Here is a 25,468-nt window from a genome sequence, read left to right as displayed (position 1 = left end):
GTTTTCTGTCAAACATGAATGGATCTTATCGGTTCTTTCTATCATTTCTGCTGTGTGCAATTGTTTGAAGAGGGTGAGATGGGAGTGTCCGATGGGAGGAACAGACAGCGGATATAGAGTGAGAAAGAGAACGAGAGAATGAGCAAGTCTTGATTAATATGATGGCTGTGTATAACACTTGTTTTCGCTCTTTCGATTCGGCAAGTCTTGATGTTCACATTTCACGCCTCCACAACCGCTAACCTTCTGGGTGTTGTGAAGCACGGACTGAGACCTAGCTTCTGCTCGTATAATGGCCGTTGTCACGAAAGTAACAAGGAATTCAACAAGGGCACGATCGCGGATGCCACTCAGGTATTTATCATGACTACCATGCATTTTTTTGTTCGCATGATATTTGCCATTTCGATCTATGAATTGGACTTGGCCGTGAGTTTTGATCTCCTTCAACGTCGGCTTATTGCTGAAATCTGAGGAGACTTGGAAAAGGGAAGATTTGCAGATAATGTGAATTTTTCAGATTCACAACTGACACATGCCTAGACCAAACTTCAAAAATGCGTATGCTGCCAAGAAGAAGCATGACCATTTTTCGAAGCGAAACTCTTCTCTCAACCTCTCGAAGGCTTTTCAGACGGGAACAGGACCCAATCATGGTTAATCTTACACCAAACACAGACCCCGTACACGAGTGTGAAGGTAAAAAAGAAAATGTAGTACTCTACTATAAAAGAGAATCTATAATGCCTTTTTATATACTCTCTTGGTTAGGGTTTCCTTTTTAAGTTTTTCTCCAACACCATCCACCCCTAGCGTCTCCCTAACTTCTTCCTAATAATATGCTAAAAAAATACACCTTATCATTAACACAAAATACGACCCATCTCTCATCGTACTTATAGCAACATCTAAACACACGTCAAGGTTTAGTTCACACACTCTCTTTGACTTCCGTTTACATTAAGATTTCATTATGGAAGCTACTCTTCAGTTCTTTATGTGGTAGCACGATACAGTTCCTAATAACCACTTCATCAGCCACGGTCACATCTTTACCTAGGATGGTAGCAGAAGGAATCTTTGTGCCCTTTAGAGTAGCATTTACAGCATGAGCATCACCAGGTTGTCCCTCTACACGTGCCCAAGCACCCACTTTCGAGTCCCATCCGACAATAGAATGTATAACAGCAGCATCATTACGAATTTCTGACGAGTCCAAGATTATAGAGTCTCGGATACGGACACCACGACCAATCAATACACGGGGTCCGATAGATACGTTGGGACCGACTTTGGCAGTTGGGTGGATCATGGCAGTAGGATGAATGTATACTGGTTGAATGATTTCGGGTTCTGGTGGTGGAGCGCCGTTTACAGCGGCTAATGAAGGTACAGCGGCGGACGATCGAGTGCTAGTTGACAAGCGTCGTGGTTGATGGGATCTAAAGTGTTGGAGATATGCTTTATTGGCTGGGATTGCAGATGACCCTGTTTTAATTTGCATCCAAAAGTCGTCTGGAGCTGATCCGATATATGCAAAGAGTTTGCCCTGGCCTGCCAAGGGAGCTAATACATCTTGTTCGAGACGGATTCGTTCATCTAGTCCCTTTGAGGTGGACATGTTTGCCAATGAGGTTGAGCTGGCAGATGTAGATAGTTGACGAGGGACGGTAGCGTTTTCTTCTGTTTCACCGGCTTCTCGAGCAGCGGCTTGCCTATGGATGATGGCATCTCGGATAATGTCAAAGATGTCCTTTGAGAAGAGATAGAGACCACACGAGATCAAGTCGGATATATATGTTTCAGGCTTTTCTACGAAGTGGTTGACTTCGTTTGTGGCTGGATCTACTACCAGACAACCATATTTGCGGACTGTAGACCTATCTACTTTGATTCCAAGCACTGTTGCTACAGCACTGGGTATCTTTGTTGAAAAGTCGAGCATCTGTTGCAGAGGGAAGCTCGAGCATATATCAGCATTCATTACAAAGATGTGGTCTGGGTTTCCTCTCATGATTTCATCTCGAAAGTGATAGATTCCACCTCCAGTACCCAACGACTGGTATTCTCGTAAGTACCTAGTGTGGTTGGAGTGAGACTTCGCGAGGTTGTTGAGTGTGGTAGAATGGGATGCCAAGAATGGATGACACCAAGATGTAGGGTATCAGTTCAATGATTGATTTGCAAAAGAACGTTCCAAACGATGACCCAACATGGCGAAACAACCACCAAAGACAACAACCACAAACAGTCGCGAATAGACCCATATACATACCGTATGGAGATATTGTAGAATTCCATCTGTACCTCAGTGAGGAATCTGTCAAACACCGAGTTGTCAAAGAAGCCGACGAGTAGGATTTCCTTGATGGATGGCAACTTTGCCAGAGCTGCGACATGATGGTAAATCATAGGGACGCCAGCGACAGGGAAGAGAGGTTTGGGACAGTCCATAGACAGTGGCCGAAATCGGGTTCCAACCGAGCTGCCACCGACCAGAATCACACCTATTTGGCATTGCAATGTCATGTTAGATTCGGAGGCAATCAGTGGCTAAGAAGAATGACAATAGATTGTACCTTTTGAAGACATTCTTGTGAATGGAATGGTCTAGTTCTGCAATGTATATAATGAATGTAAGCTAAAGCAGTCGCTATATGCCTGTCTGTCACGTTGTCTGTCTTGTTTCAAGATGGGAAGAGTTGCACGTCCCGTTCGCAAATTTCTCACACACCGACCAGATAGCGAAACAGACACAACCAATATAAAAACACACCAAAAGAAAGTCAGCTATGGATTATACACGTGGCTTCATGGCAGAAGTTGCCTCTTACTACTGGCCAAAGGACAAGATCTTTGCTCAAGACAACAACAATGAGTATTGGGAGGACATCAAGTTCCCATTCGCAATCGCCATCATTGCTATCGGCCTCTCATTATGGTGGTATATTGTACATTCATGGGTCTCAAAGAACAAGACCAAAGTCGTGGATTCATCTCATGTTGTGCGTGCCATCAAACATCACATGTGGTTGCTTCAATTTAAACACAGACACTTACACCTTATTCAACTAGACTGTTGACGAATGTATATTATCTTCAAAAATATCATCCCCTGCTCAATCTTCTGCTTCTGGCTCTCCTGTGCAGCCATTGTCTCCACACGCTGCTTCGTACAGTGACGAATGCGACAGAGTCTCGAGTACGTTCAGTACTTCCCACTTCAACTCCAGTCATTTCTCACCTTTGAATTCAAACTACTAGTTCTGGTCAAATCATTATTGAAACTGGACTCGAAACAAACTATAGTGCTAGAGGCTGCGATGACTGAGTCATACACTCATCGACAACTCAAGGCCAAGGATGCTTTGAGCTCGTATCTCGCTACACGGTTGGAATCTGTAAATGCTCAAATGTCGGAGGGAATGACTGACGCTCGTGCAGGTAGTTGCTGATCACGCTTGGTCAATTTAGAGCTTGTATATCGGGTCTTTTTGCTCACACGAGATTCTCCCCGCCTATTCAGTATTGGATCGTGTGTCTCAAGAACGAGTTATTGAAGCAAACGAAACCGCTGAATTGAAACTAGAGTTGGAACGACGAAGTCTATATATTGCTGACTTAGCGACTGAGCTCGTACAAAATCGCAGTAGTCAATCAGATGATTCTACTACTGCAGTCGCCACATCAAGTGTAAGTTGCGTCTTGAAAGATTTAGTCCTGAACATTGATCTGAACAGCGTTTGCTCTGACATTACACTTCGTGCATGGTTAGTATGTCTGACCCCTTCCTTAAAAAGCCTGTATCAGAATTTGCCAAAGCTGAGCTTCCTCTACTCAAGCAAAGAATCACTGAGCTAGAGGAACTACTCGCTGAAGCCGAATCAGCTCGAGACATCAAGCTCAGCAACATGACTCAAGCTCATTCAGCCATGATGCTTGAATCTGAGCAAGCTTATTTAGTCTTGCAATCTGGTCTTGAATCCAGAATCCGAGACCTGGAAGCTACCAAGGAAAAGCTTGAAATCAACCGTGACGAAACTCAACGTGCTCTTGATGAGAATGTCAAAGCACTTCGTCAAACTCGTGATGGCATGCAAGAGTTAGTGACAGAGCGAGATACTCTGGTGGCTACTCTTGGTGAAGCTCAAATGACCTTATCTCAAGTCAGCTCAGAATACGAACGATCGGTCTCTGACTTGGCCAAGGCACGTGAAATGCTCGCTGCGTTCGAAAAGGATTTCGAGGCAGTCGTGACTCAACGTGAAGTCATCATGTCTGATCGAGATAATGCCATGTCTGAACGGGATGCCATTATCATAGAACGAGACCAAGTAAAGGGTAAACTAAACGATATGGAATGCCGTCTGGGACCAGACTTGAAGGCCAAACAATCTGAAGTCGAAAAGACAAAGAGTCAAGCTGAAAAGTTCAAGCTGGAATGTACTCGTCTTGAAGAAGTAAATGGTCGTCTCACTGAAGCTCGTGATGCAATGGCTGAAGACTATGATCGACTCCATCTTGAACGAGAACAACTAGAACACCTCAAGACTGATTTGGAATCCATTTCCAATGATAAACAAGTCTTATCACGAGATCTCGAGAACACTCGAGCTCTCGTGAAGGAAAAGACTGACGACTGCCATGCCATGCAGACAGCATTGAATGACTTGACATCATCAACAATTCCGGGTCTCAATGACACCATCTCTACAATCAAGGAACAAATGGAATCCATTGCATTGGCTGCATCTTGTCAAAAGGAAGAATACGATGCTGAAGTCAGTCGCATGCAAACCAGTATCGATATGCTACAAACTCAATTGGATGATATTCATAGTAATAGTACTAGCCAGATCGATCACTTGAAAACTGAATTGTCGCAAGCTCGACAAGAACGTGATGATTTGGGACGTCAGGTTGAAGTTGCTGAATTGGCTGTGAATGATATTCGTGCTGAAGAAACTCGATTACGTGAATTGGCACAGCATGAGACTGTTGCTCTTCATGCGCGAATCCTCGATTTGAATCATGAAGTTGCAGCTTTGAAGGCTCAGATACCTATTAGTGGGGCCAACGGGGTGTCTGAAGAAAAGCATTGAGTTAAAAGTGAGAGAAGTGTAAGAGCGAAATTTCATTTATAAAAAGAGACCTCTCCTTGCTGTTCTTTGCCCTGTTCCGACCGCGATCTATCTTTTTGTTGCTTCGTGACGATGCCAATGATTGTTTTGAGTTTTGGTGCTTGGATTTGTGATTGCCTCGCGGGAAGCAATGCCGAAATTAAGGAGGAGAGAGATAAGCGGTCGCTCATGTACGAGAGCCTCAGTCAGTCTTTCTGTAGAGTATCTTAAATTCTGTATCACTGTTTTCGCCAATCACGACCTCTTATGTTCGTGATCGCCAACCAAAAAAGTGAACACCTACAATTGAGATGTGTAAACAATTTGCAAACGGAGATCAGAGACGTGAAGGGAGTTCAAATTAGACCGATATTTGATTTTTGGACACGTCGCCCGTGACCGTCAAATGTTTGCCTACGCGTCACGGACAAACAAAGAAAAGAACCAAACACTGCTGATGATGGGACGGAAAACAATATTGCACAGTTTCCTTTCCTCCAAATTTCTCACACCAGACATTTTGACATACAAGGACTCTATGTCTTTGAGATCGTATCAGGCTGTAACCCTTCATAATTCAAAAACGCTAGCAAGTCAATCACTCCGTACAAATACATCAGCGTATCAAGAAAATAGATTTTTCTGATAATGGACCATCATTGAGTTACCGTTGCATGCAGCTCGTGCTTTTTTCGAGGGAAGCTTGATACAACATGAATTCCAACCCATCAACTTTCTCATGTATTTGTAGGCTGTTGGGTTGTCTGCTTCCAGCTAGTGTTGGCTCATCATCCAAAGAAAACCAACGCCGTGTTGATGAAGAAGCTGCTACCCCTGGACAAGCTCTGAATGTCTTTTTGCCTCCTCCAAACACTACTACTGCCTCCTCTGTTTTATGATAAAAAGCACCTGTTGGTGTTGTCATTGTCTTGAAACCTGGTGAACTAGTCATATCTGAATCCAAATTAAGTTCAATTTCACATTCGTGAATCATTGTAACCAAAGTCTCTCACGCTTTCGTGAACAATCACAGCTCGACGAAGTCAAGAACATCGTTTACCAACTGGTTCTTGAACGACAGGCCAAGGAAAAGAAGACAATGGTCGATATGTTGTACATTGTGTACGGAGTTGAGTTAGATTCAATACCATTAACAATATCCCTTTCCTTAGCTACGAGCTCTGTCTCCAACGAAGATTTGAAAGTAATCGGTCTCAATTACAAGGCACGACTGTTCAAAGTTTACGCGCCATTTTACAGTATAAGGCGACATCTTCTTCCAGGATGTCATGGTGATCGACATCAGCGGCGTCTGAGAACTGTTGGCGACATGCACGTGATTCTGAGATTTTTGTCACATACATTTGAAGAACGATTTATTGGCTATCACACGATTTCACGATTTGTAATGTGATTTGAAGATTTGAAGCACGTACTCTAGCTCTTGTCGCTGGCTGGCATCATCGTCCTATTTCAGTTTGATGTTGTTTTTATGCCACCAAGTGAAACCCATCTCTACCAACAGTCACTGCTTGCGAGTGAATTCATTTGAAAATTCTCGTCCATCAACAGGATAACCGAGCCTTGTACTTACAGGATAACCGAGTCTTGTATTTACCAGCAATACTGCTCTAAGTGCCCCTTGAAAATGGTGAGTCCTGCGATAAAAGTTGAGCTTCGCATACTTAGTGGATATTTTCATTGATTTGAGAGCATTGCTGCTTTGGCCAAGCCCTTGAAAGGCTGAATACTAGTGAATGTAGCACGTCGGAATACACGACTCTTTTATGATGTTTGCATCTGGATTCCTTTGACGAAACCTGCTTCGGAGAATGAACATCAATGCTAACATCTGGGTTTGACTTTCTTAGAAGATTCAAGGATTTGAAGCTTGGGTCGAAATTCAAAACGACCAGGTGTCTTTCAGCGTGCTCAAGAATGGAAAGTCGAAGAATCTTTCAATGATGCAGATGTAAGCCTTTTACGTAGCGTTTGTTAGTGGGTTTATGTCAGACTCATTCAACTGTTTGCATCCGCAAGGCATGCTATGAAATCAAATGTTTCATTGAGGCTCGCTCCACCAAGGAATATGTTGTCAAAGTTCAACGCAGTCGATTCTTCGGTGCTTCAGCGTTACACCGCAATGACATTGGAGAGACCTTGTAAGCTGACAGGTTGTCGGAGAATCTAATTCTCAATTATGAACCGTTGGTATCGACTCGTTTAGGTATGCCGATGGTGAAAAGCAAAAATCAACTTCAATGGACCGAAATACCTTTAAATCCTCAACATTTGACGTAAGTGTCCAACTCAATCAACTGACCAGTCTTAGGATTATGTGACACTTGCCATTTTGTTAGGGAATGAGAGTTGGCCCCACCACAAGGCGTGCCTTTACTTTTGGCCCCGTAATTTACCAGGCCATTCCCGAGCCAGGAACCAGTACGTCTTGAGACATGTTTCGCCACGTCAACACAGCTCCGTACTGACATCTCGTATAGTGGAATACTATGCAGCAGCCGAAATTCAAAACCAAAAGGGTCAGAATGGTGGACCTGGTTCTATACAGATTTCTTTACAGTCTGGCATCAAAGGAAGTGAGGATGCAACTTTTTGGAAGCTCTCAATCAACACTAAACATATTTTTGAGTATTACAGAGACTACCGTATCAGAAGCAAGAACCTATAAAGCAACGCTGAACACGCCATCCTCAACAAGTGCCTCAAAGAAGGTCCCCGGAACTTTCGTGTCTAATTCCACACATGTAAATATTCACTGGCTGATATAAGCATGCTGAAAACTCACGTCTAATCACTAGTATGGCGCTAGTCGCACTACAAACCTCAGAAAATCAGCCCAGTTTCACCCACTCCGTGAAATTCCAGATGCCAAAATCACCTTTCATTACAGGAGCCGTGAGATGTTAGAGATCAATGATATTATACCAAAGGAGGTGAGTTTGAACTGAACTTCAGCAATCAAACATCGACACAAAGTCCTCACGTTGATCAAACACCTCATAGGAATGGATCGAGAGGAAGGCCTACAACGATCAAGACAATGATAAGAAGGAAAAGAAGGGAAAGAAGCGTCAAATTGATGTTGGAGAAGCTCACTCCAAGTCTGTGGGTGGCAATCTGAACAAGGAACTCGCAGTCACCAAAAAAGTCAAAGCAGAGCCTAAATTTGCTCAGCACTCGAACGTTGTCTTTGATCTTACTGACGATTGAGTGCATTACTTAGCGACACATGTAAATTTCTGTTAATTGTTTATTTCTTGAGTTGACCGAATATATGGCTTATGCCTCGTTTGTTTACCTTGTTTCTGATCATCGCCAGCTCTCATGCACACGTCTGTGAGTGCTTTGAACTGGCAAACTTTGTCTAATCGCTCATTCAACATTCTGTCATCCTGTCAAAACGTCAAAAACTTTCAAGTGCGAAGCTTCACAATCTTGCAGACCTAGAACTAATCGAGCAACCGCATTCCTACTGACCGCTTGAAGTACACGATACAAGATAGTATAGCCATGGTAAGCTTATTGGACGATTGCTTTGTGCTGGTTGCTCCTTGAGTCTTGTGTGATTGTCGGTTGGCCTCAGAGTCGGATGCTCGCATGCTTCATTAGTGTTGCAGATGATACTTGATACCTTCTTCGAGCTGGCCCTGTCCTCTCTTTGCATATCTTGCACATTCCGCCCAGATTTGGACAATTCATTCCACATGAAGGCGCCACGAAAGGGCTTTCCAAAGCAATTAGGCTGACATCTCCACGTTGTAGAAGTTACAAGGGATCGAGGCTTGGGTAGAGATCGATGGAAACCGTTGCAAAGAATGGAAACCCGAAGAAACTTTCTCTGATGTTGATATTTGCACAGAGATCAAGTGTTACATTGAGGCCATACCTGGCAAGCAATATATCGTGAAAGCACAGCGTACGAACGAGATACCACTCTCCTCGTCGGTCCGTGACCACGACGTACGAATCAACATGTAAGTGTTCGATCATGATTTTGATGATTGCCTCGGAGGCTCGGTTGCATGCAACCCAGTTATTGATATACCATTTCTTACTACGTATTTTTATAGGAACGCTGATGGTGATCACCAACGTTCTTATGCAGTCAGCAGATACTCGACCAACCCTTGCAACTTTGATGGCAAGCTTACTTCATCATCATCAGTAATACCGTTCATCTTTGGAGATCCTGTGCTTCTTGTCATACCAGAACCTGGAACTCGTAAGTGCCTGATTGTATTGTGTGCGGCGACTTCAATCGTCGACATGACAGAGACCCCACACATTTTGGTCGTGTAGCCGAGTACTACGCCGCCGCAGAAGCCCTCAAACAAAAGAATCGAAATGGTGGCCCGGGATGTATTCAGATTCAAGTCTTTCCAGGCATCAAAGGAGGTGAGTATCGAACGGCCAGTTTTCCAGGAACCTGCTTACCTGTTTTCGGATGTCACGATGGCACTGACATACTCATTCCGTCATTAGACCATGTCCCTGCTCCTACCCACTTTGATGCAAACGAATATACAAAGTCGACTACCGCTTCTAAGAAGGCACCAGGTTCGCTTGTCTCAAACAGCACTCATGTAAGATACATGGCATTACTTTCATCAAGTGTTCCACCACTATGTTCTGATCATCTATTTGCTAGTATGGTGCGAAACAAGATATCGCTCCCATGACTTTCTCTACATTCCAACCATTCCGCGCAATTCCAGACTTGAAGCTCTCGTTCCACTACAAGAGTCGTGAACTCCTCGAGATTCACGACATCGTTCCAGAAGAAGTAAGGCAACTTCGTCGTATCCAATGGTTTTAGCACCGAGCACTGACCTTCTGTCTGCATTTCGTCTAGGAATGGACTGAGGTACACCTTGTTTGCTCTTGGGTGATGAAGTTACTTCATGAACTCGTTTTGAACGTTGAAACTGCCTTGAGTCGCGCTGAGTACTGATACTGACTTGTCACTCCATTCTTAGAGAAAGCCCTACAAGGAAGAGAAGAAGGAGAGGAAGCGTAAAGCCAACAACATCAGCACAGCAGGTGCTAGCTCAAGCTCTGCTGCTCCTATCCAGAATGAAGCTACCAAGAAAGTGAAGACAGAAACAGAAGTCAACCGTGCTGTAGGAACCACACGTGTTGTCGACTTGACTGACGATTGAGCAAAGGATTGTCGTGATTGAACCTTGAACTCTCATTTACTATTACTTTTATTGTACTTATATGTCGTTTCGATGTCGTTCAGATTATTGTTATATGCCTTGAAATATAAACATCAGTTTTGTATGTTTGCCTCTTGTAGTATGTTCAGCAACCGCAACTGATTCATCAAAAGCATCGCAGATCGACGTAGAATTCTTTGGTAAGTACTTTCAATGACATGTATTATCTGTTTTCTTACTATCTCCTAACCTGTTCTTTCATATGCAGACCAAATTCATCACAGGCTACAAACTTGAGAAAGAATATGTGGCGAAACATCAGACCTGGCATCCAACTGTTTATTGTTAAATCGCCTACTATATCAGGGTGGAATCTATCCTGCTGAAGGTATGGAACGAGGGTAGATCACCTCGGGACGTCACATCAAATGTCAAATGTGCCTACTTCAACCTTTCTGATTTTCTTGATTCAGTCTAGGTTTCAATCAAGTCGAACAATACGGAATCTCTCGTTCTTTGTGGCTGCTGATCATTCAATAGAGGATACATCAAGCTTCTCGTGCGAAGTATGACCAAGAAGCAGTTTGTTTTGAAGTAGAGGAAATCTCTGACGCACAGTAAATATCTTACAAACATACATATCGCATTTTAGACTAGCACCATATCGAGTAGGTGCATTGCTTCAGAGAACTTGCACCGTACGATACAAGATACTCCAGCCATGGTATGCTTATTGAAGCTTCTTCAGTCCTTGCTTGTTTGTATCTTGCACATCTTAGCAAGAGTTCAAACAGCTTTCTTTCTCAAAAGTGACCGAATCTAACATCTTCATGTTCTAGAGGTTACAAGGAATAGAAGCCTGGGTCGAAATTGACGGCAAAAAGTGTAAAGAGTAGAAGGTCGAGGAAAGCTTCAGCGATGTTGATGTTTGTACCGAGATCAAGTGCTACCTAGAGCCATACCAGGAAAACGATACACAGTAACAGCTCAACGTACAAACGAGGTACCACTCTCCTCCTCGACCCGCGACCACGACATCAAAATGAATATGTAATCTTGATCATGGTGTTGTCTGCTGATTTTGAACACCCACCCTCTAAAATGCTCCGTCACTAATACAAAAGTCATTTCAATCTAGGTATGCAGACGGAGACTATCAGCAGTGATACGCAATACCCAGCTGCCACACCCTTCCTTTCGCATTTGATGGGAATCTAACCTCGGTGTCTTCTGTGATCCCATATCTCTTTGGAGACCCGGTCGTTGCAGTGATTCCTGAACCTGGAACTCGTATGCTTTCGATGCCAATGTCTTGAGTATGTGGATGATACCATCAATACATCTCTCTCATAGCTGAATACTATGCAGCCGCGGCCAAGTTGAAAATGAAGGCTCAAGACAGAGGCCGTCGATGTATTCAGATGCAAGTCATAAAAGGAGGAGAAGAAAGAAAAGAAGCGTACCTCCTGTCAGTCAGAACGAAACTAGCAAGAAAGTGAAGGCAGAAGTAGCAGTCAAACGTGTTGTAGGACCACGCGTGTCGTAGATCTCGATGAAGATTGAACAGAAGGGATCCCTTATCAAAATTTGGACTATTGGATTTTTATCATAAGTCGTGTATTCTTGTACTTGTATGGTTTTGTGTTTTCGAAATATTGCTCACGTTATTTGGTTTGACCTATAATAACAAGATCACATTGCAATGTTTCCGTATCCGTCTCCACACGGCACGCAACTACCAAGATGCATCTGTTCGTCCAGCTGTTCGTGTTTCTGTTGTTTGATCTCTTCTCTCCTGTTTCGTGTCTCAGTAAAAATGTCAGCGACAGTTCAGAAATCGCAGCAGATTACGCTGAGAGGGTCATCACAGATCGTTGTCGAGTTCTTTGGTATGCAATGGAATTACTCTTCTCTTCGTTGTCGCGTCTGAGTCGCTAACCTATGGCATGTTTAGATTATTCAATCAACAGGTAGCAAGCAAAGTCGTTATAAAATTATATCAGACTACGTATCCAACTATATCCTGTTCAATTAGCATACTCTATCAACGTGGAATCTACCCTGCAGAAGGTATGGAACGATACTGGATCACATTAGAACGAGACATCAAACCTTACATTCTGCACTGTTTTGTTCAAGATTTCAAACAAGTCAAACGATACGGACTCTCGCTCTTTGTAGCTGCTGATCATTCAATAGAGGGATATATCAAACAAATACTACTTCAAGTGCAAAGTATGTACATTTGCCTCTCTGTGAAAGTGGTTTGCTTTCAAGCCAAAAAATGTGGGAGAACATGAGCTATAGGGACTAACTCGTTAACATTTCACTCAATGATCTAGAATGGATACTAGCCAAAACAATATGCAAACTAGTCCTAGTGATTAGTTCACGAGATACACGAGAAGTGTTGGAACGATGGCAATTCAATATGGATGTGGAAGCTGAATCAAGTAGTGATAAAGAGAATGCATCGGGAATAAATGCTACCAAGAGGTATGTACATCAGGCTGAGGGATTACCATTTTTTTGTGCTTGACTCACACCAACCACATCATCTAACCTTGGTAATCTAGCCACTCTTCAAAACCAAAATCAGAAAAGGAAATCCATGCTGAAATTCAACGAATCATGAGACAAATTATATCATGTGTTACATTCTTGCCAACGCTCAATGAACCATGTATGTTGACATGAACAATCTTTTGTTTCAGTCCTGTATTTTTTTTTCCTCTGCTGCCGCTTCGACTGCAAACGCCAGCTACTCATAGGCAGACCACCTCGTTTTGTAGGCACATTCAACGTCTTGGCTTACACAGACAAGGACGCTGAAGTCCCACCGGAATGGGTTGACTCGGACGCCAAACTCATAACAAGGAATGCAGAAATGGTTCGATTACGAGGATTTTCAACCTCTGTACATGCAGTCGACACTCTCGTATCTTATAAGATGGAAGAGGACTAAACTAGGACATGACCAGACAGGGAACGTTTTGCATATTTAGCATATTGGAAGCCAAATACATTGAGATTTCTCTCTATTACTACTATCACGAAGTCTTTGCATTCAAACAATGTTAATGATGACGAGAAAATGTCAATGCTTCAAGTTAAGTTGGAATGGATTCCATTCGTAATCCTTCATCGGTAGTACACTGGTAGAATTGTATCTCCTAAGGCGAGACGCAACTTCCTAGTAGTAATCAACGACAAAGACTGACAAGCATACCAGTTATTCAGTAATGTATGCAATCACAGAGATAGAGGTAGCGAAACGGGTGCTAATATAGCACCTGCTGCTCCTGTGATTGCGGGTGATTTGAGACGATGGCTGAAAGCAGCCATTTGGAGCGGCGTTCTTTGGGAAGCAGGAATAAAAAGCGAGAAATCCTGGAAACTAATTGCATTCTTGACAGACGGACCGCGATTTTGCTTCGAATCATTTATATAATCACCAAAAGGTTTAATGTCGACACTCTTTACATCGTCAAAGTCCGGTGATTGGGATTGGTGTTTCTGCAAAGATTGTGGCAATGTGTAGTATCATTGGCGAGCCGACTATAGATTTAGAACCATCTTCAGTCACATTAATAGTACTTCAGCGACCCGTCGGTGTTCTGCATTAGGCTCCAATGTTTGGGCTGTATCGACTACTTACTCTAGCGAGGGTAGTCCACGTGAAAGAAAACTTTTGTGGTAGAGACAAAACAACCGATCAGAACGGTTGTTGTTTCTTCATTTGTCTTGAAAGGGAAATGTAGGTGAACTGGTCCGAAACTAGACTTGGAAGGAAGCAAGACATCAGCTGAAGAATCCACCGTTTATATACAACCAAAGCTCATTACAACCAAAACACCCATTCGGAAACATAAATAATGTTTTAGTCCTCCAGTAGTTCACCCCATCTAACACCTTTCTTAAACCTGACAGGCATCTTAACACTCAATGTGATGGCATTCATCATGCATTCTTCCACTACCTCTTTGACTTCGTCCAGCATAGTTATAGGTACCTCCTGAGACGTAACAAAAAAAAAGTTCTAGAACCTATCCCGAATCATGCTAACTGCTTCAAGTCCCAACTCACAAACAAAAGCTCATCATGAATCTGCAGAACCATATGAGGTACATGCAAAGCCTGAGAGTCTGGCTCCTCATGAGCATACCAGCATCCGTACTTGCTTGTAAAAACATCTCTGATCTTGATCATTGCAACTTTTACTAGATCTGCAGCAGATCCCTGAATTGTCGTATCTAATTCAAAAGTAAGGTTAGAATGATGGTCAAAGACTGCAACAACAGAAGGCGCTTACTAACTGCTTGGCGTTGGGCTTGAGCTCTAGTGAATCAAATAGATCAGAAACATTCTGCGCAAAAAAAAAACTAATTCATCCCAAATGGCCACCTCTTTGACATTTCTCCCGAAAATATAGCAGGCAAATACCGTCGACGCCCCAACAAGGTCTCAGCATACCCAGTATTTGCACAGTCATTGGTAATCCGTTGAATCAACTGCGGTATCCCTTCATACGAATTACGGAAATTGTGAATGAGACTCTCTGCCTCTTCCACGGATGTCTTCATGTCATTCGCCAGTGTTGTAGGACCGAGACCGTATATAACTATAAGACGTCGACGAGTAAACACACACGTCTTTTCTGTGTTTTGTTGCAAACTCACCTCCATACGCAACAGCTTTCGCTCTCTTCCGTATCTCTGGCGTAACTTCTGAAGGTTCTATTCCATTCCATTGTGCAGCCAGTTTGATAAAGAGATCACCACCACCATTCAATAATTCCAAAAGTTTACGGTCTGCGCTCATGTGAGCTAAAAAACCCCGCTGTCATTCAAAATATTACAATGAGTGTACAACACCGACACATCACTTACCAATAATACGTAACTCAAGCTGACTGTAATCCGACGACACCAGAATATGACCTGGTGATGCTCTGAAAGCATTACGAATATTCACCAAGTTTCCTTGTCCAAAGCCAATATCCACGAGAGAACGGGGATGAGGAATATTCTGAAGATTCGGGTTCTTGGTAGTCACTCGCCCCGTTGCAGTATGAGAATCATATTCACAAAGCACCTATGGGTTTGTGGTGTTATCATCAAAGGCAGCGAAGAATCTCACTTTGCAGAAGTCTCATACTTACACGGTGATGACGAAAGTATGGATGCATAACTCCTGCATCATTTAACGAATACAGCTGGTTAAACACCAAAGTCGATATACGTCGGTACTCAACAACCAAACGAGGCAATGGATGCAAACGAGAAATACGTTCAAGGACTTCCTTGCTCGTACTTCTACTAAACACAGCTCGACCCCCAGTAACCTTATTGTTCTTATTGGTGGAATTATCGGTGGGAAGTTTCAAATCGTCGTATAGCACTTGAGCCACTTGAGCAGGGCTACTCAAGGAAAACCTTCGACCAGCCAACTTGAATGCTTCCGTTTCTATTTGATGTATAGCAGTTCGATATTCGTTCAGGCAACCTGTGAAGTACTCTACTTCAAATGCAAGCCCAACCAGTTCCAGTTCAGCTAAGATGGACATTACTGGCATCTATACCAGAGTTGATGGTTGTGAGACAAACGGACACCGAGCAAAAAAAAAAACTGAAAGATCACCTCAACGTCCACAACATGACGCAACAACCCTTCAACCTCCAATTTACTCCAGTGATGCTCGCCAAGCAGAAGCACGTGTGTGGCCTCAAAACAACACTTCTCAATCTTTGAACTAGCCATATTGAACCTTTTCGATGGAAAGATGACATTCAGAGCTTGATGAAGTGTGTAATCACGTCCTTCAGGATCTAGAGCCCATGCTGCTACTCGTGGATCTAGTATAGGTTGTGCGACAGGTATGCGTTGCCATGCCAAAGCAGTCAAATCATGCTGCACATGGAAGGCGTATTTTTGAGATGGCTCAGACAATACACGCGCAACATCACCCCAAGCGACTTTTGATTCTTGACTGGAGTTGGTATCGTTTGGCAAATAGAATACGAGTGATGGGTCCCAACATACTGCCAATCCTTCTAATATCACATTCTGAGCTTCACGTCTTGCGCAGACTCGAATTGCATATTTCGGCTGTCTGGGCCTAGTTTTATAATATGTTTAGGAGGATGGTGATGGCTTTTTAGAGAACGAAGATCGAGGATATTCATCAGCATTTTTTTTCCATCTTACCATTCTTGCAAGAAATTCTTCATTGCATCAAGATTCTCGCCCAAATGCACAATAGTTGGATAAGCTACAACTTCTAATTGTGCATCTTCCAAACTTGGCGTGGCTTCATCCTCTTGCTCAAGCTGCTCGTCAAATTCCGAATCGTCGTCAAAGAGTGCAGGAGAGCTTGCACCTGGTGGACGGGTGTCTCCATATGGCACCGGCGTTTCAGACCTATTCGGCAGCTCGAGCCTATGATAATTGTTGACAGTAAAAGCTGGTTTGCCCTTTTTCCCACGTTTTCGTTTCGTGCCATTCTTTGCTGTCTTCAAGGCGTGAGCTAGCTTTTTCGAAGCTCGACTGACTTCCTTTTGATCAATTTCGAGTAGACGTTGAGCACCTTGTACAATCTGATGGGCAATACGGAATTCGATACGATTTTGGGCAGCTTCATCATAGTTGCCATTGATTTTGAATGGTCGTGAGGATGCAATGTGTTTATGAATCTCCTCTGCGCTTGCGCAAGCCTAAAAACGAAGGACATTCAGCCTCAATTGCAACAGAAGTAGAAGTCACAGCTTTTACGATTGACGGAATGGTTTTGTATCCTGCTCTGAACAATACACGACCAGTGAATGCTAAGGAGTGAGTGATTTGATTTCAGCAACGAGTGAGTGCAAATGAGAAAAAAGAAACAAAGAGATGATGACAGCATACCTTTTATTCCAGGGATACGAGCCAGTTCCAACAACTCATTCTCAACACCAAAGTTCAATCGATCTTGAAATTGCTGAACCAGCAGCTAAAAAAAAGAAAGATAATTAGATCAAGATACTTTTAACATGACTTCTGTCATACCTGCAAATTCGTCCAGCCCAACCTTTCGCAAAACACAGTAACCATACCAGCAAAAGTAGCAGCAGAAGACTGCAAACTTTGCAACAAGCCTCGATTCCGGAAATTGTACTTGTCCATGATCTGCTCAAATGATACTTCTCTCACTAGGTCTGCTAGCATAAGGGATGCAAAGAAACGGCCAAGAATCATAGACTTTTCCCGACCATCAGCCGTCTTGCCTAAATTCTTGCGCCATCCTTCTCGAGAGACTTTAATGACAAGACCTTGATCTATGCCAATTGCTGTGGCTACTCGTGATTGTGCGTCACCAAGTCTTGAGTATACTTGAGCGACACCGTTCCAATCCAAGTCATTGTATGCGAAGTAAGTAGGTGTGACCTATAGCAATGAACAAAAAATTCAGAAAGAGCCTCTGAAAAAATGCGTGCTAATCGTAAAAATCTCTACTTGGTAGACAATGTGCAGATCCTCAGCTAACACAAAGCTATTCATAGCAGCACGTAGCTCTTGGAAGACCACAATAGCTTCTTCCGCTGATACGAAGAATTCAAATTAGCACAAAAAGGAGTCAAACGTCTGAATGACATCTTCACTCACGAGAGAGAGAGGAAGCAACAGTTGCCATCCCAAGCTTCGTAGCCTTACAACATTCTCCATCCTTACAAACCAAATCTCGTTCAAGCAGAAACTCCAATGCTTCATTGACATATCCATTGACACGATCCCACGACGGATCTTCAGCAAACAACAAACTCCTTTCGACATATGCTGTTACATCTTGAGCAGTTCGCACTACTCCAGCAGCAATGACTTCGAGGAGAGCACGTTTTAGTCCTTTGCGTTCTGATGTGAGACATGATTGTACTGGCTGTAACGGAGACTCGAGCAACCTCTTAACACGAGTGAGTTGTTTTGACGAGCAAAGCACTATACTCTCGCCAACAGTGTCATATCCTTTTCGGCCTGCTCGACCTTTCATTTGACTGTAACTTTGTGGATCTAGAATACCACCTTGATGTTGTTCCTAAAGAGTAGTCAGAAAGGCAATTCTAATCAAAACGACCAATTTTTTGTAACTCACTGGTGATCGAAAGATGACTCTTCGTGCAGGTAAATTAACGCCACTGGCAAGTGTAGATGTTGCACAAAGTACTCGAATATAGCCTGCACGAAAAGCATCCTCTATGCATTCACGTTCTTCGACAGTAAGTCCCTGCCGAATAAATTCTTTTTGAGATTGACTGGCTATTTCCATTCAACAGAATCACTCGTTTTACCGCATGGTGATATGCAACCCCTTGAGGAACCGTCGCTTCGAGAACGGGATCTAATCCTCCTGGTGATCTTTGCAACTCTGCCATAACATTCTTGTGATTATTGGCTTCATCTTCAGATAATCCAAACTTAAGCAAAACAGGCATCAATTTGGCGAGAAGTTTGGCTGCTGCTTCACACGCAACTTTCGTCCTGCAGAATACCAAGACCGAGTTGCCTTCTGCCACCGTCTCGGCAACCAGAGGAACTAAGGAAAAAAAACCAATTAATGTACCAGTACACACTTTAAAATGTGTGCTACTCTCTTTACCAAGCATATCTGGATCCAACTTGTCATAAGGATATATGTCTTTCAAACATCTCTTCGTTCCGAGATGGACGTCCCAAACCTCTTGAGTGTCATTGACCTAGTCATCGAGAAGAAAGTACTGATTGGTGTACCGTCTCGTACTGCTTTGATGGTCTGCCTACCTTGATGTATTCCGTTAGTGGGACAGGTCGGTAATCACTAATATATAAATCTGCACTCAACCATGATGCCAAGACAGCGATGTTTGAAATGGTTGCAGACATGGCAACGACTTGAATCTCATCTCGAAGCACGTATTGCATCTTGGTGAGTTGAAGTTCGAGAAGATAACCTCGTCCCTCGTCACCGACCTACATAGAGTGGACGTGACTTAGAAAAGCGAACAAAAAAAGGATTTACTCCGAGACTGTAATCACGTGCCATGTGAAGTTCATCAACCACCACTATTCCAATCTGATCTAGACGCTGTTCTTCCAAGAGTCGATTCATGATACCATTCGCTTTTTCAATCGTGCAGATTGCTAATCGGAACGTCGGTAAACTAAAATGAGATTGTTGGCATTCACCATTGTCCATACCCGACGACCCTACCTATATCAACATCATCAAAGGATGCAGATCCAACAGAGGCGTAATATCCAACAATATTGAGTCTCGTAGATGCGAACATCTTTTGCAAATACTTGGTCTGCGCACAACGGACAAAAAGTTCAGCTCGACTGCTCATCCATAGATGTCCGTAAAACATCACCTTTTCAGAGACAATAGAAACAAACGGCAGGATGAATATAGCTTTCTTCTTGGATTCCAAAACTCGCTTGACCATGATCAGCTCTGCAACCATTGTCTTGCCAGCAGACGTTGGTGCACTACCACGAAAAGCGAATGTGAATACAAGTACACTGCTATCAGTTTTTTTTCGGATGATACCTGTAAACCAAGTTCTTTTTCCCATTCAAGATACCATCAATGAGCAATGCTTCCATTTGCCACTCATACAGCGATTTGACACCAGCTTCCCCGTATGTTTCGATAACACTCTCTGGAAGTCCCAGCTCAGGTCGTGTCTACAAGTTCAAAAGTTCAGGATTGCAAAAAAAATTGATGGGTGAATCAGATAACGTCCTTTTTGACACAGTCTTACCAGCAACAAGTCAGTCTCTTCGACATACGCAACTTCCTCACTGGCAATCAACGACGAGGGCTGACGAGCAAATTGATTATTCAGTAATGTGGGCAATACCAAAGGAGAAGTAGGAAGCAATACGGGTGCTAATATAGCTGCTGCTTGCGAGACCAAGGGTGACTTGACTTGGTGGTGTGGAGCGTCCATGTGAAGCTGCGTTATTTGAGAAGCTGGTATAAACGAATGCTGAGGAGCTGCTACTACATTATCTGTAGCAAGTGGTGCATGATTCTGTTCCAATTCATTCATGTAATCATCAAAAGCTTGAATGTCTATACTCGATACATCCCCAAAGTCTGGCGATTGTGCTACATATAACGGTCCACGCTGTATAATAGATGCTATATTTGGTGATACTTTGAGTCCAGATCTAGTCATAAATCCATTTGGTTTATGGTCATTCACGGGCGTTTCAACCTGATTCGGTGGTGGACTTGGTATTGGTGTTTCTGCGACGAGAGCACCTTGATCTACAGCTTCAATACGTGATATCATTGGCGAGTCGACTACAGATGTAGATGCATCATCAACTAGATTACTATTACTATTAGCAATCAATCGGTCTATAGTAGGTATTTTAAATATGGTATTGCGATTTTTGCGACTGTTTGCTCTAGTCAAGGTAGGAGTGGCTGATGCTTCATTGCTAGATACAAGACCTCCAACAGTAAGTAGTCGTTTCCTCTTCTTAGCTGGTAATGCAGATGAGCTGCTCAACTCTTTGGAAATTGGTTCTGGACTGGCTTCGACCAAGACGTCCGTAGTAGAAGGAGCCACGATTACTGGATTATCTTCGGGTACTGATATACGTGGACGCTTGAGCCGTGAGTATCTCTCCAAGTTCGGCTTGGTTTGATGTCTAAGTGACATTTGTTTCTGAGTTGTTGAGGTTTGCAAGTTCAGTTTCATGATGATGGCAGTTACAAAAGCTGCCTCTTGAATGGTCAAACTCTCGCGTTCCACTGATATTAATTGATCTCGACTTGAGCTCGTGGAAACAAGGAACAAGAAAACAAGGCGCACACGACAGTCACTGTGAGGAATCAAATAATATATTTTTGTGTTTTTGTTATACATTTTTGGCTACCTAGGCTACCTACAAATCTCTGTGCATATGTATTAATTGAATCCACGATCTTTCATTCGTGAACTTCAATCTTTGCGCGTTTGGATTCTTCCTTTGGTACTTTGACTTGCAATATACCATCCTTCAAATTGGCGGTGACCTTGGAAGGATCAATGTGATGTGGGAATGAGAACATCCTATTGGTAGAGTTTCAATGTTTAAGCTACAGTTGACATGGTAAGAAAAAGACAGGATTGCAGAGAAGCATACCTGCGGAAAGATCCTTGCATTCGTTCTGACGACCAAATTGTATCCCGAGAGGAGTCTGATGACATGACTTCACCACCAGTACCCTTCTTGGTTGCTTCTGCTTTGTCAGTAGATCCCTCGACAACACCAGGTCCAGAAGAGGTGCTTTCAGTTCCATAGTGACCACCGATTGTCAAAGTATTGTCATTGACGACTTCAAGAGACAGATTTTCCTTCTTCAATCCAGGTACTTCAGCGACAATCTCATATTCCTATGTGTAAGGATGAGTCATGTCAGCTGCATGCGTCAATCACAGTCAAGATTCAAAATCCATACATTACCTTGTCAGATTCACGGACGTCGACAGCAGGTTGACGAGGAAAGTCTCGAGTGAGGAAAGATGGTGCCAATGCAAATGGATCTCGGAAGAAGGGATCATCAAAGACTGATTGCATTTGACCCAAGTGTGATGCAGTTGGGCGATGTGAGCGAGAGAGTGCTGATCGCACTTCAGGGAAGAGCCTTGAGATTAATGACATTGTTGTTTTTGATAATATATGCTTTGAGTTCTATTAACGTGATGAGTGTGGATGTCAGTACGGTCCAAAAGCACTTTGCTTCAATGCAAATGTACAATGCAAGGTCATACCTTATATAGTTTGGCGTTGGATCCTGTAGTTGCGAGCGAATTTGAAAGAGATTTGAAGCTAATCAGCTGTTTTTATATGTGTGAAGATGCGACGTGGAAATTTCACGACTTTTCGAGATCTTTTGTGAATCTTCTCGCAAACACTTGACAGCTACGAAACTGAACTACACCATTAAAACGCGATTCATGTCTACAGTACGATCTATACGGACTCTCTTCACCTCTACTTACGTGCACTCTTGCCCAAAGTCAAGTTTCCAGAGTGTTGATGTAACTCTGTCGAAACGGTTGCACACAATAGCAAGCACCACCAGGATACCTCAATTGTCATCGTTTAATGCACCATTGCGACCATATGTACAGCGGTTATCGCCTCAAATACGGCGGATGATAAATGGCCAAGGACATCAAATACGAACACTTGCTACGGAAACTGAATCGAATGCAAACAATCAACCAACACTTATTGTAACTGATCGTGCTGCAAAGGTATTTTGCGAAGATCCGTGCGTTCAATGTTAGTGTCAAGTAGACTGACCGTGTTCTTCTCACTTTAGCAACTCAATTATATCAACTCCAAAGATAGGGCATCCCAAGCTCTAAGAGTGCTGGTCGACTCGGGTGGCTGTCACGGTTATCAGGTCAAAATGGAGTTGACTACTGATAATCTGAATGAGGATGACTTGTAAGCTCCTGTCCGTCGTCTTGTCGCTCTCCTCGTTTTTGGCTGACAAATCCAACCTGTATCGCACCCTAGATTGGTTGAAAAGAACGGTGCCAAAGTCATTGTAGACACCATATCTCTATCTCTCATTGAAGGATCCAAGTTGGATTACGTGCAAGAACTCATTGGATCGAGTTTCCAAGTAGTGGATAATCCTAAAGCTGAATCATCTTGCGGGTGCAAGACATCCTTTAACATCAAAATATAGGGAGGCTTCTTTTGGATGTTATTTGCATATTAATCAAATACCTTTGCCTTTGTATACGAAAATGTAAATACATGAATCAAGTTCACTTAGACAACCCACATGGTTTGATCGAGTCAAAAAGCTATCAATCACATCGCTGTCATGTTCATCGAATATTACGCGTACTTCTGTATCCACCACGTCAATGACATCAAATTTGTTCAACCTGTGCAAAATCCCTGTCAAGCACGTTGAATGCATGGTTTATAATCCAATATATTCAATAGGTGTGCTACTACTTCTGTGGGTATTCTATATGGTTGTGTATCTGCTTCCTTTATCACAACTACCAACTCAACTTTACCCGTATTGAACATCATGCCGACCAGTTGCCTGTCCACAGCATTTTACTATACGTGGAGCCCGTCCTCCTCAAACTGCTTGCATCCCTCTGTAGGTTGCTTCCAGGAGACGCGGTCCTTGGTGAACTGTTCCATCGTAGGCCTGAGCTTGGTTTCGGCCAGAGAAAAGTCGTCCACACTGCATTGCCAAAACGCGAAGTGAGACTAAGCAGCAGGCCCTTGAAAACATGTACGACACATACCTGCCAACACGGAGAATGCTCATTCCAGGAAACGCTGCCCCAACGCGATACATAAGAGACCCACAGTTTGAGCAAAAAAAGTTTGTCATAGTGTTGTCCTTGCCAGCCTCCTTTACAAAGATAGACTTTGACTGACTAAAGGTCTTTAAAGTTTCCTGGCCTCTCAAATGCTTCAAATGCGTGTCATAGACTGTAAAGTTCGTAGCAAATACAGATGCAGTGAGTTTGTGGCAGTCTGAACAGTTGCAGATGAAGGAGCCAACATATCCAGGTCCATGAGTGGGCTATATTTGGAGATGCAGTTAAGAGTCGATCAAACAGACGAGGTGAAAACAGGCTGCAGAAAAGACCTTACAAATGAAAGCTGCACGGCACCACAAAAGCACGTTGCAGTAGCTTCATCTTCGTTGGACCACCCGTCAGTTGCGAGACCGGCAACCGGGAAGTGGGGCTGGTCTTATCTACTGTAGACATTGTTTTTTCGGTTTTTGCAGGCAGTGTTGTAAATGTTGTAACTGATGTGACAGGGAGAGGAGACAAGCTAATTGCAAATTTTAATTACGTTGTTGTAGTTCTGTTGCAAGAAGTGGTGATGTGACAGGGCGAGGAGACAAGGTTTTTGTAGGGTCCAGAAAACATTATTAATATTACTAAGAACAAAATGGATATTTGTAAGTCATAAATTGAACGAGTAGCTTATCTCTTTCTTTGCTCGTAGCATATGCGTTCAGTCACTCAGTATTGCAAATCAGAAAAATTATCACTCAGCAGCACGCAAATCAAAATCTCGCATCGAAATTGGAGTACAATGCCGTACAATTTTCTAGCCACAGTAACAAGTATGGGCCGCGATTCATAATATCAGTACGTGATATTGAACTCGTATTCTGCATCAGAGGGCCTGTTTTGTTCACCAAGTAAGAAACCTCAAACCTTCACTGATTGCATCTTAACCAATTGCAGTTTGCGCCCAACGGGTTGAAATCAGAGGTCTGGAACTCTTTTTGATGAGGATTTACACGTGTAGTAGATCTTGTTTGACACATTTCTCCAACGTGCGTGTGGTTTGTCACAGTGCATTACCAACTCAATATCACGTCGGAGCAATACCTGGAGATAGTCACAACTAGATAATCATCTACTTGAATGTGATTGAATTTGTTTCAGGCCTGTTGGGCTATGGCATATGTCGCCAGATCCAGAGTAATCGTGAAATGCGGCACTTAGTAACAACTTTTTCGCTCACATAGTGGAACGATATCTCGCCTCAAGTTGACTTTGGACGACTCTGCAAACAGAAGTCTCACCTTTTCAATGATCTTGGTTCCACCGAGTTGGAGATATGCCTCTTGTGGCGGTATACGGCCTTCTTTCGACATGAGTCTCGTGTCCGTAACGAGGAATGAGTTGTTATGGCCCAGACTGTCAGGACTTCTAGAACCTCTTCATTTTTTGGCTTCGCAACTGATTAATTGTACGTTGATCAGACTCTGTGTGACCTTTACTTGCTGTGATGAAATGGAGTGCTCAACTGTTTTCTTGGTGTAGATGAAGCTTCGAGTCAATAATGTATAAACGTCGTCATAGATTCAATTTTCAATTTATTACATAATGGTGGCTTGATACAGTCTGTGGCGCGTCGAAATGTCATCGAATTGTTTCAATTGTGTCTCAAACATGTTGAATGGACGATTCAACAATCAAGTATCAAGTATACTCACTTATCCTCAAAAACACGTAATAAACACGTCCATTCTACCATTTTCATCCATTCTCAACCCACAAGCCACACTCATAGGCAATCTAAGCCTCATCCAGGATATATAAAGAGGCTAAGTATCGAGATTTGTAAAAAATGCGAACATACTTTACA

The 25,468-nt window shown here is 43.0% G+C and overlaps 5 protein-coding genes across 5 annotated transcripts; 2 read left to right on the top strand and 3 right to left on the bottom strand.

Moving 5' to 3' along the window:
* Positions 1-955: 955 nt before the first annotated feature.
* SmJEL517_g00785 (uncharacterized protein) lies at positions 956-2,592 on the bottom strand (the record flags this gene model as incomplete). The annotated part of the gene is made up of 3 exons (XM_031166714.1): positions 956-2,078; positions 2,276-2,507; positions 2,580-2,592. 3 exons carry the CDS (start codon positions 2,590-2,592, stop codon positions 956-958), a joined length of 1,368 nt encoding a protein of 455 aa, XP_031027077.1.
* A 9,524-nt stretch (positions 2,593-12,116) lies between these two features.
* On the top strand, positions 12,117-13,265 carry SmJEL517_g00784 (uncharacterized protein; the record flags this gene model as incomplete). Its single annotated transcript, XM_031166713.1, has 7 exons — positions 12,117-12,189; positions 12,255-12,270; positions 12,336-12,370; positions 12,440-12,535; positions 12,643-12,796; positions 12,877-12,983; positions 13,093-13,265. The coding sequence occupies 7 exons, from the start codon at positions 12,117-12,119 to the stop codon at positions 13,263-13,265; spliced, it is 654 nt and encodes a 217-aa protein (XP_031027076.1).
* A 915-nt stretch (positions 13,266-14,180) lies between these two features.
* SMI783 (DNA-directed DNA polymerase) lies at positions 14,181-21,024 on the bottom strand (the record flags this gene model as incomplete). The annotated part of the gene is made up of 23 exons (XM_031166712.1): positions 14,181-14,315; positions 14,387-14,553; positions 14,613-14,638; positions 14,705-14,921; positions 14,980-15,126; positions 15,190-15,394; positions 15,462-15,875; positions 15,941-16,418; positions 16,508-17,013; positions 17,072-17,124; positions 17,204-17,288; positions 17,345-17,722; positions 17,792-17,877; positions 17,942-18,368; positions 18,426-18,557; positions 18,622-18,866; positions 18,930-19,026; positions 19,091-19,279; positions 19,329-19,450; positions 19,521-19,617; positions 19,681-19,798; positions 19,860-19,996; positions 20,074-21,024. The coding sequence occupies 23 exons, from the start codon at positions 21,022-21,024 to the stop codon at positions 14,181-14,183; spliced, it is 5,412 nt and encodes a 1,803-aa protein (XP_031027075.1).
* Positions 21,025-21,254: 230 nt separating this feature from the next.
* On the bottom strand, positions 21,255-21,970 carry SmJEL517_g00782 (uncharacterized protein; the record flags this gene model as incomplete). Its single annotated transcript, XM_031166711.1, has 3 exons — positions 21,255-21,378; positions 21,452-21,702; positions 21,773-21,970. 3 exons carry the CDS (start codon positions 21,968-21,970, stop codon positions 21,255-21,257), a joined length of 573 nt encoding a protein of 190 aa, XP_031027074.1.
* A 296-nt stretch (positions 21,971-22,266) lies between these two features.
* Positions 22,267-23,012, top strand: SmJEL517_g00781 (uncharacterized protein; the record flags this gene model as incomplete). Its single annotated transcript, XM_031166710.1, has 3 exons — positions 22,267-22,569; positions 22,638-22,765; positions 22,838-23,012. The coding sequence occupies 3 exons, from the start codon at positions 22,267-22,269 to the stop codon at positions 23,010-23,012; spliced, it is 606 nt and encodes a 201-aa protein (XP_031027073.1).
* Positions 23,013-25,468: the final 2,456 nt, after the last annotated feature.

This window comes from Synchytrium microbalum, assembly GCF_006535985.1.
Source record: "Synchytrium microbalum strain JEL517 chromosome Unknown SmJEL517_scf0003, whole genome shotgun sequence".
In the NCBI taxonomy this organism is placed as follows: domain Eukaryota; kingdom Fungi; phylum Chytridiomycota; class Chytridiomycetes; order Synchytriales; family Synchytriaceae; genus Synchytrium; species Synchytrium microbalum.
Note: the sequence above shows the minus strand (reverse complement) of the source record. Positions and strands in the feature narration are given on the sequence as shown.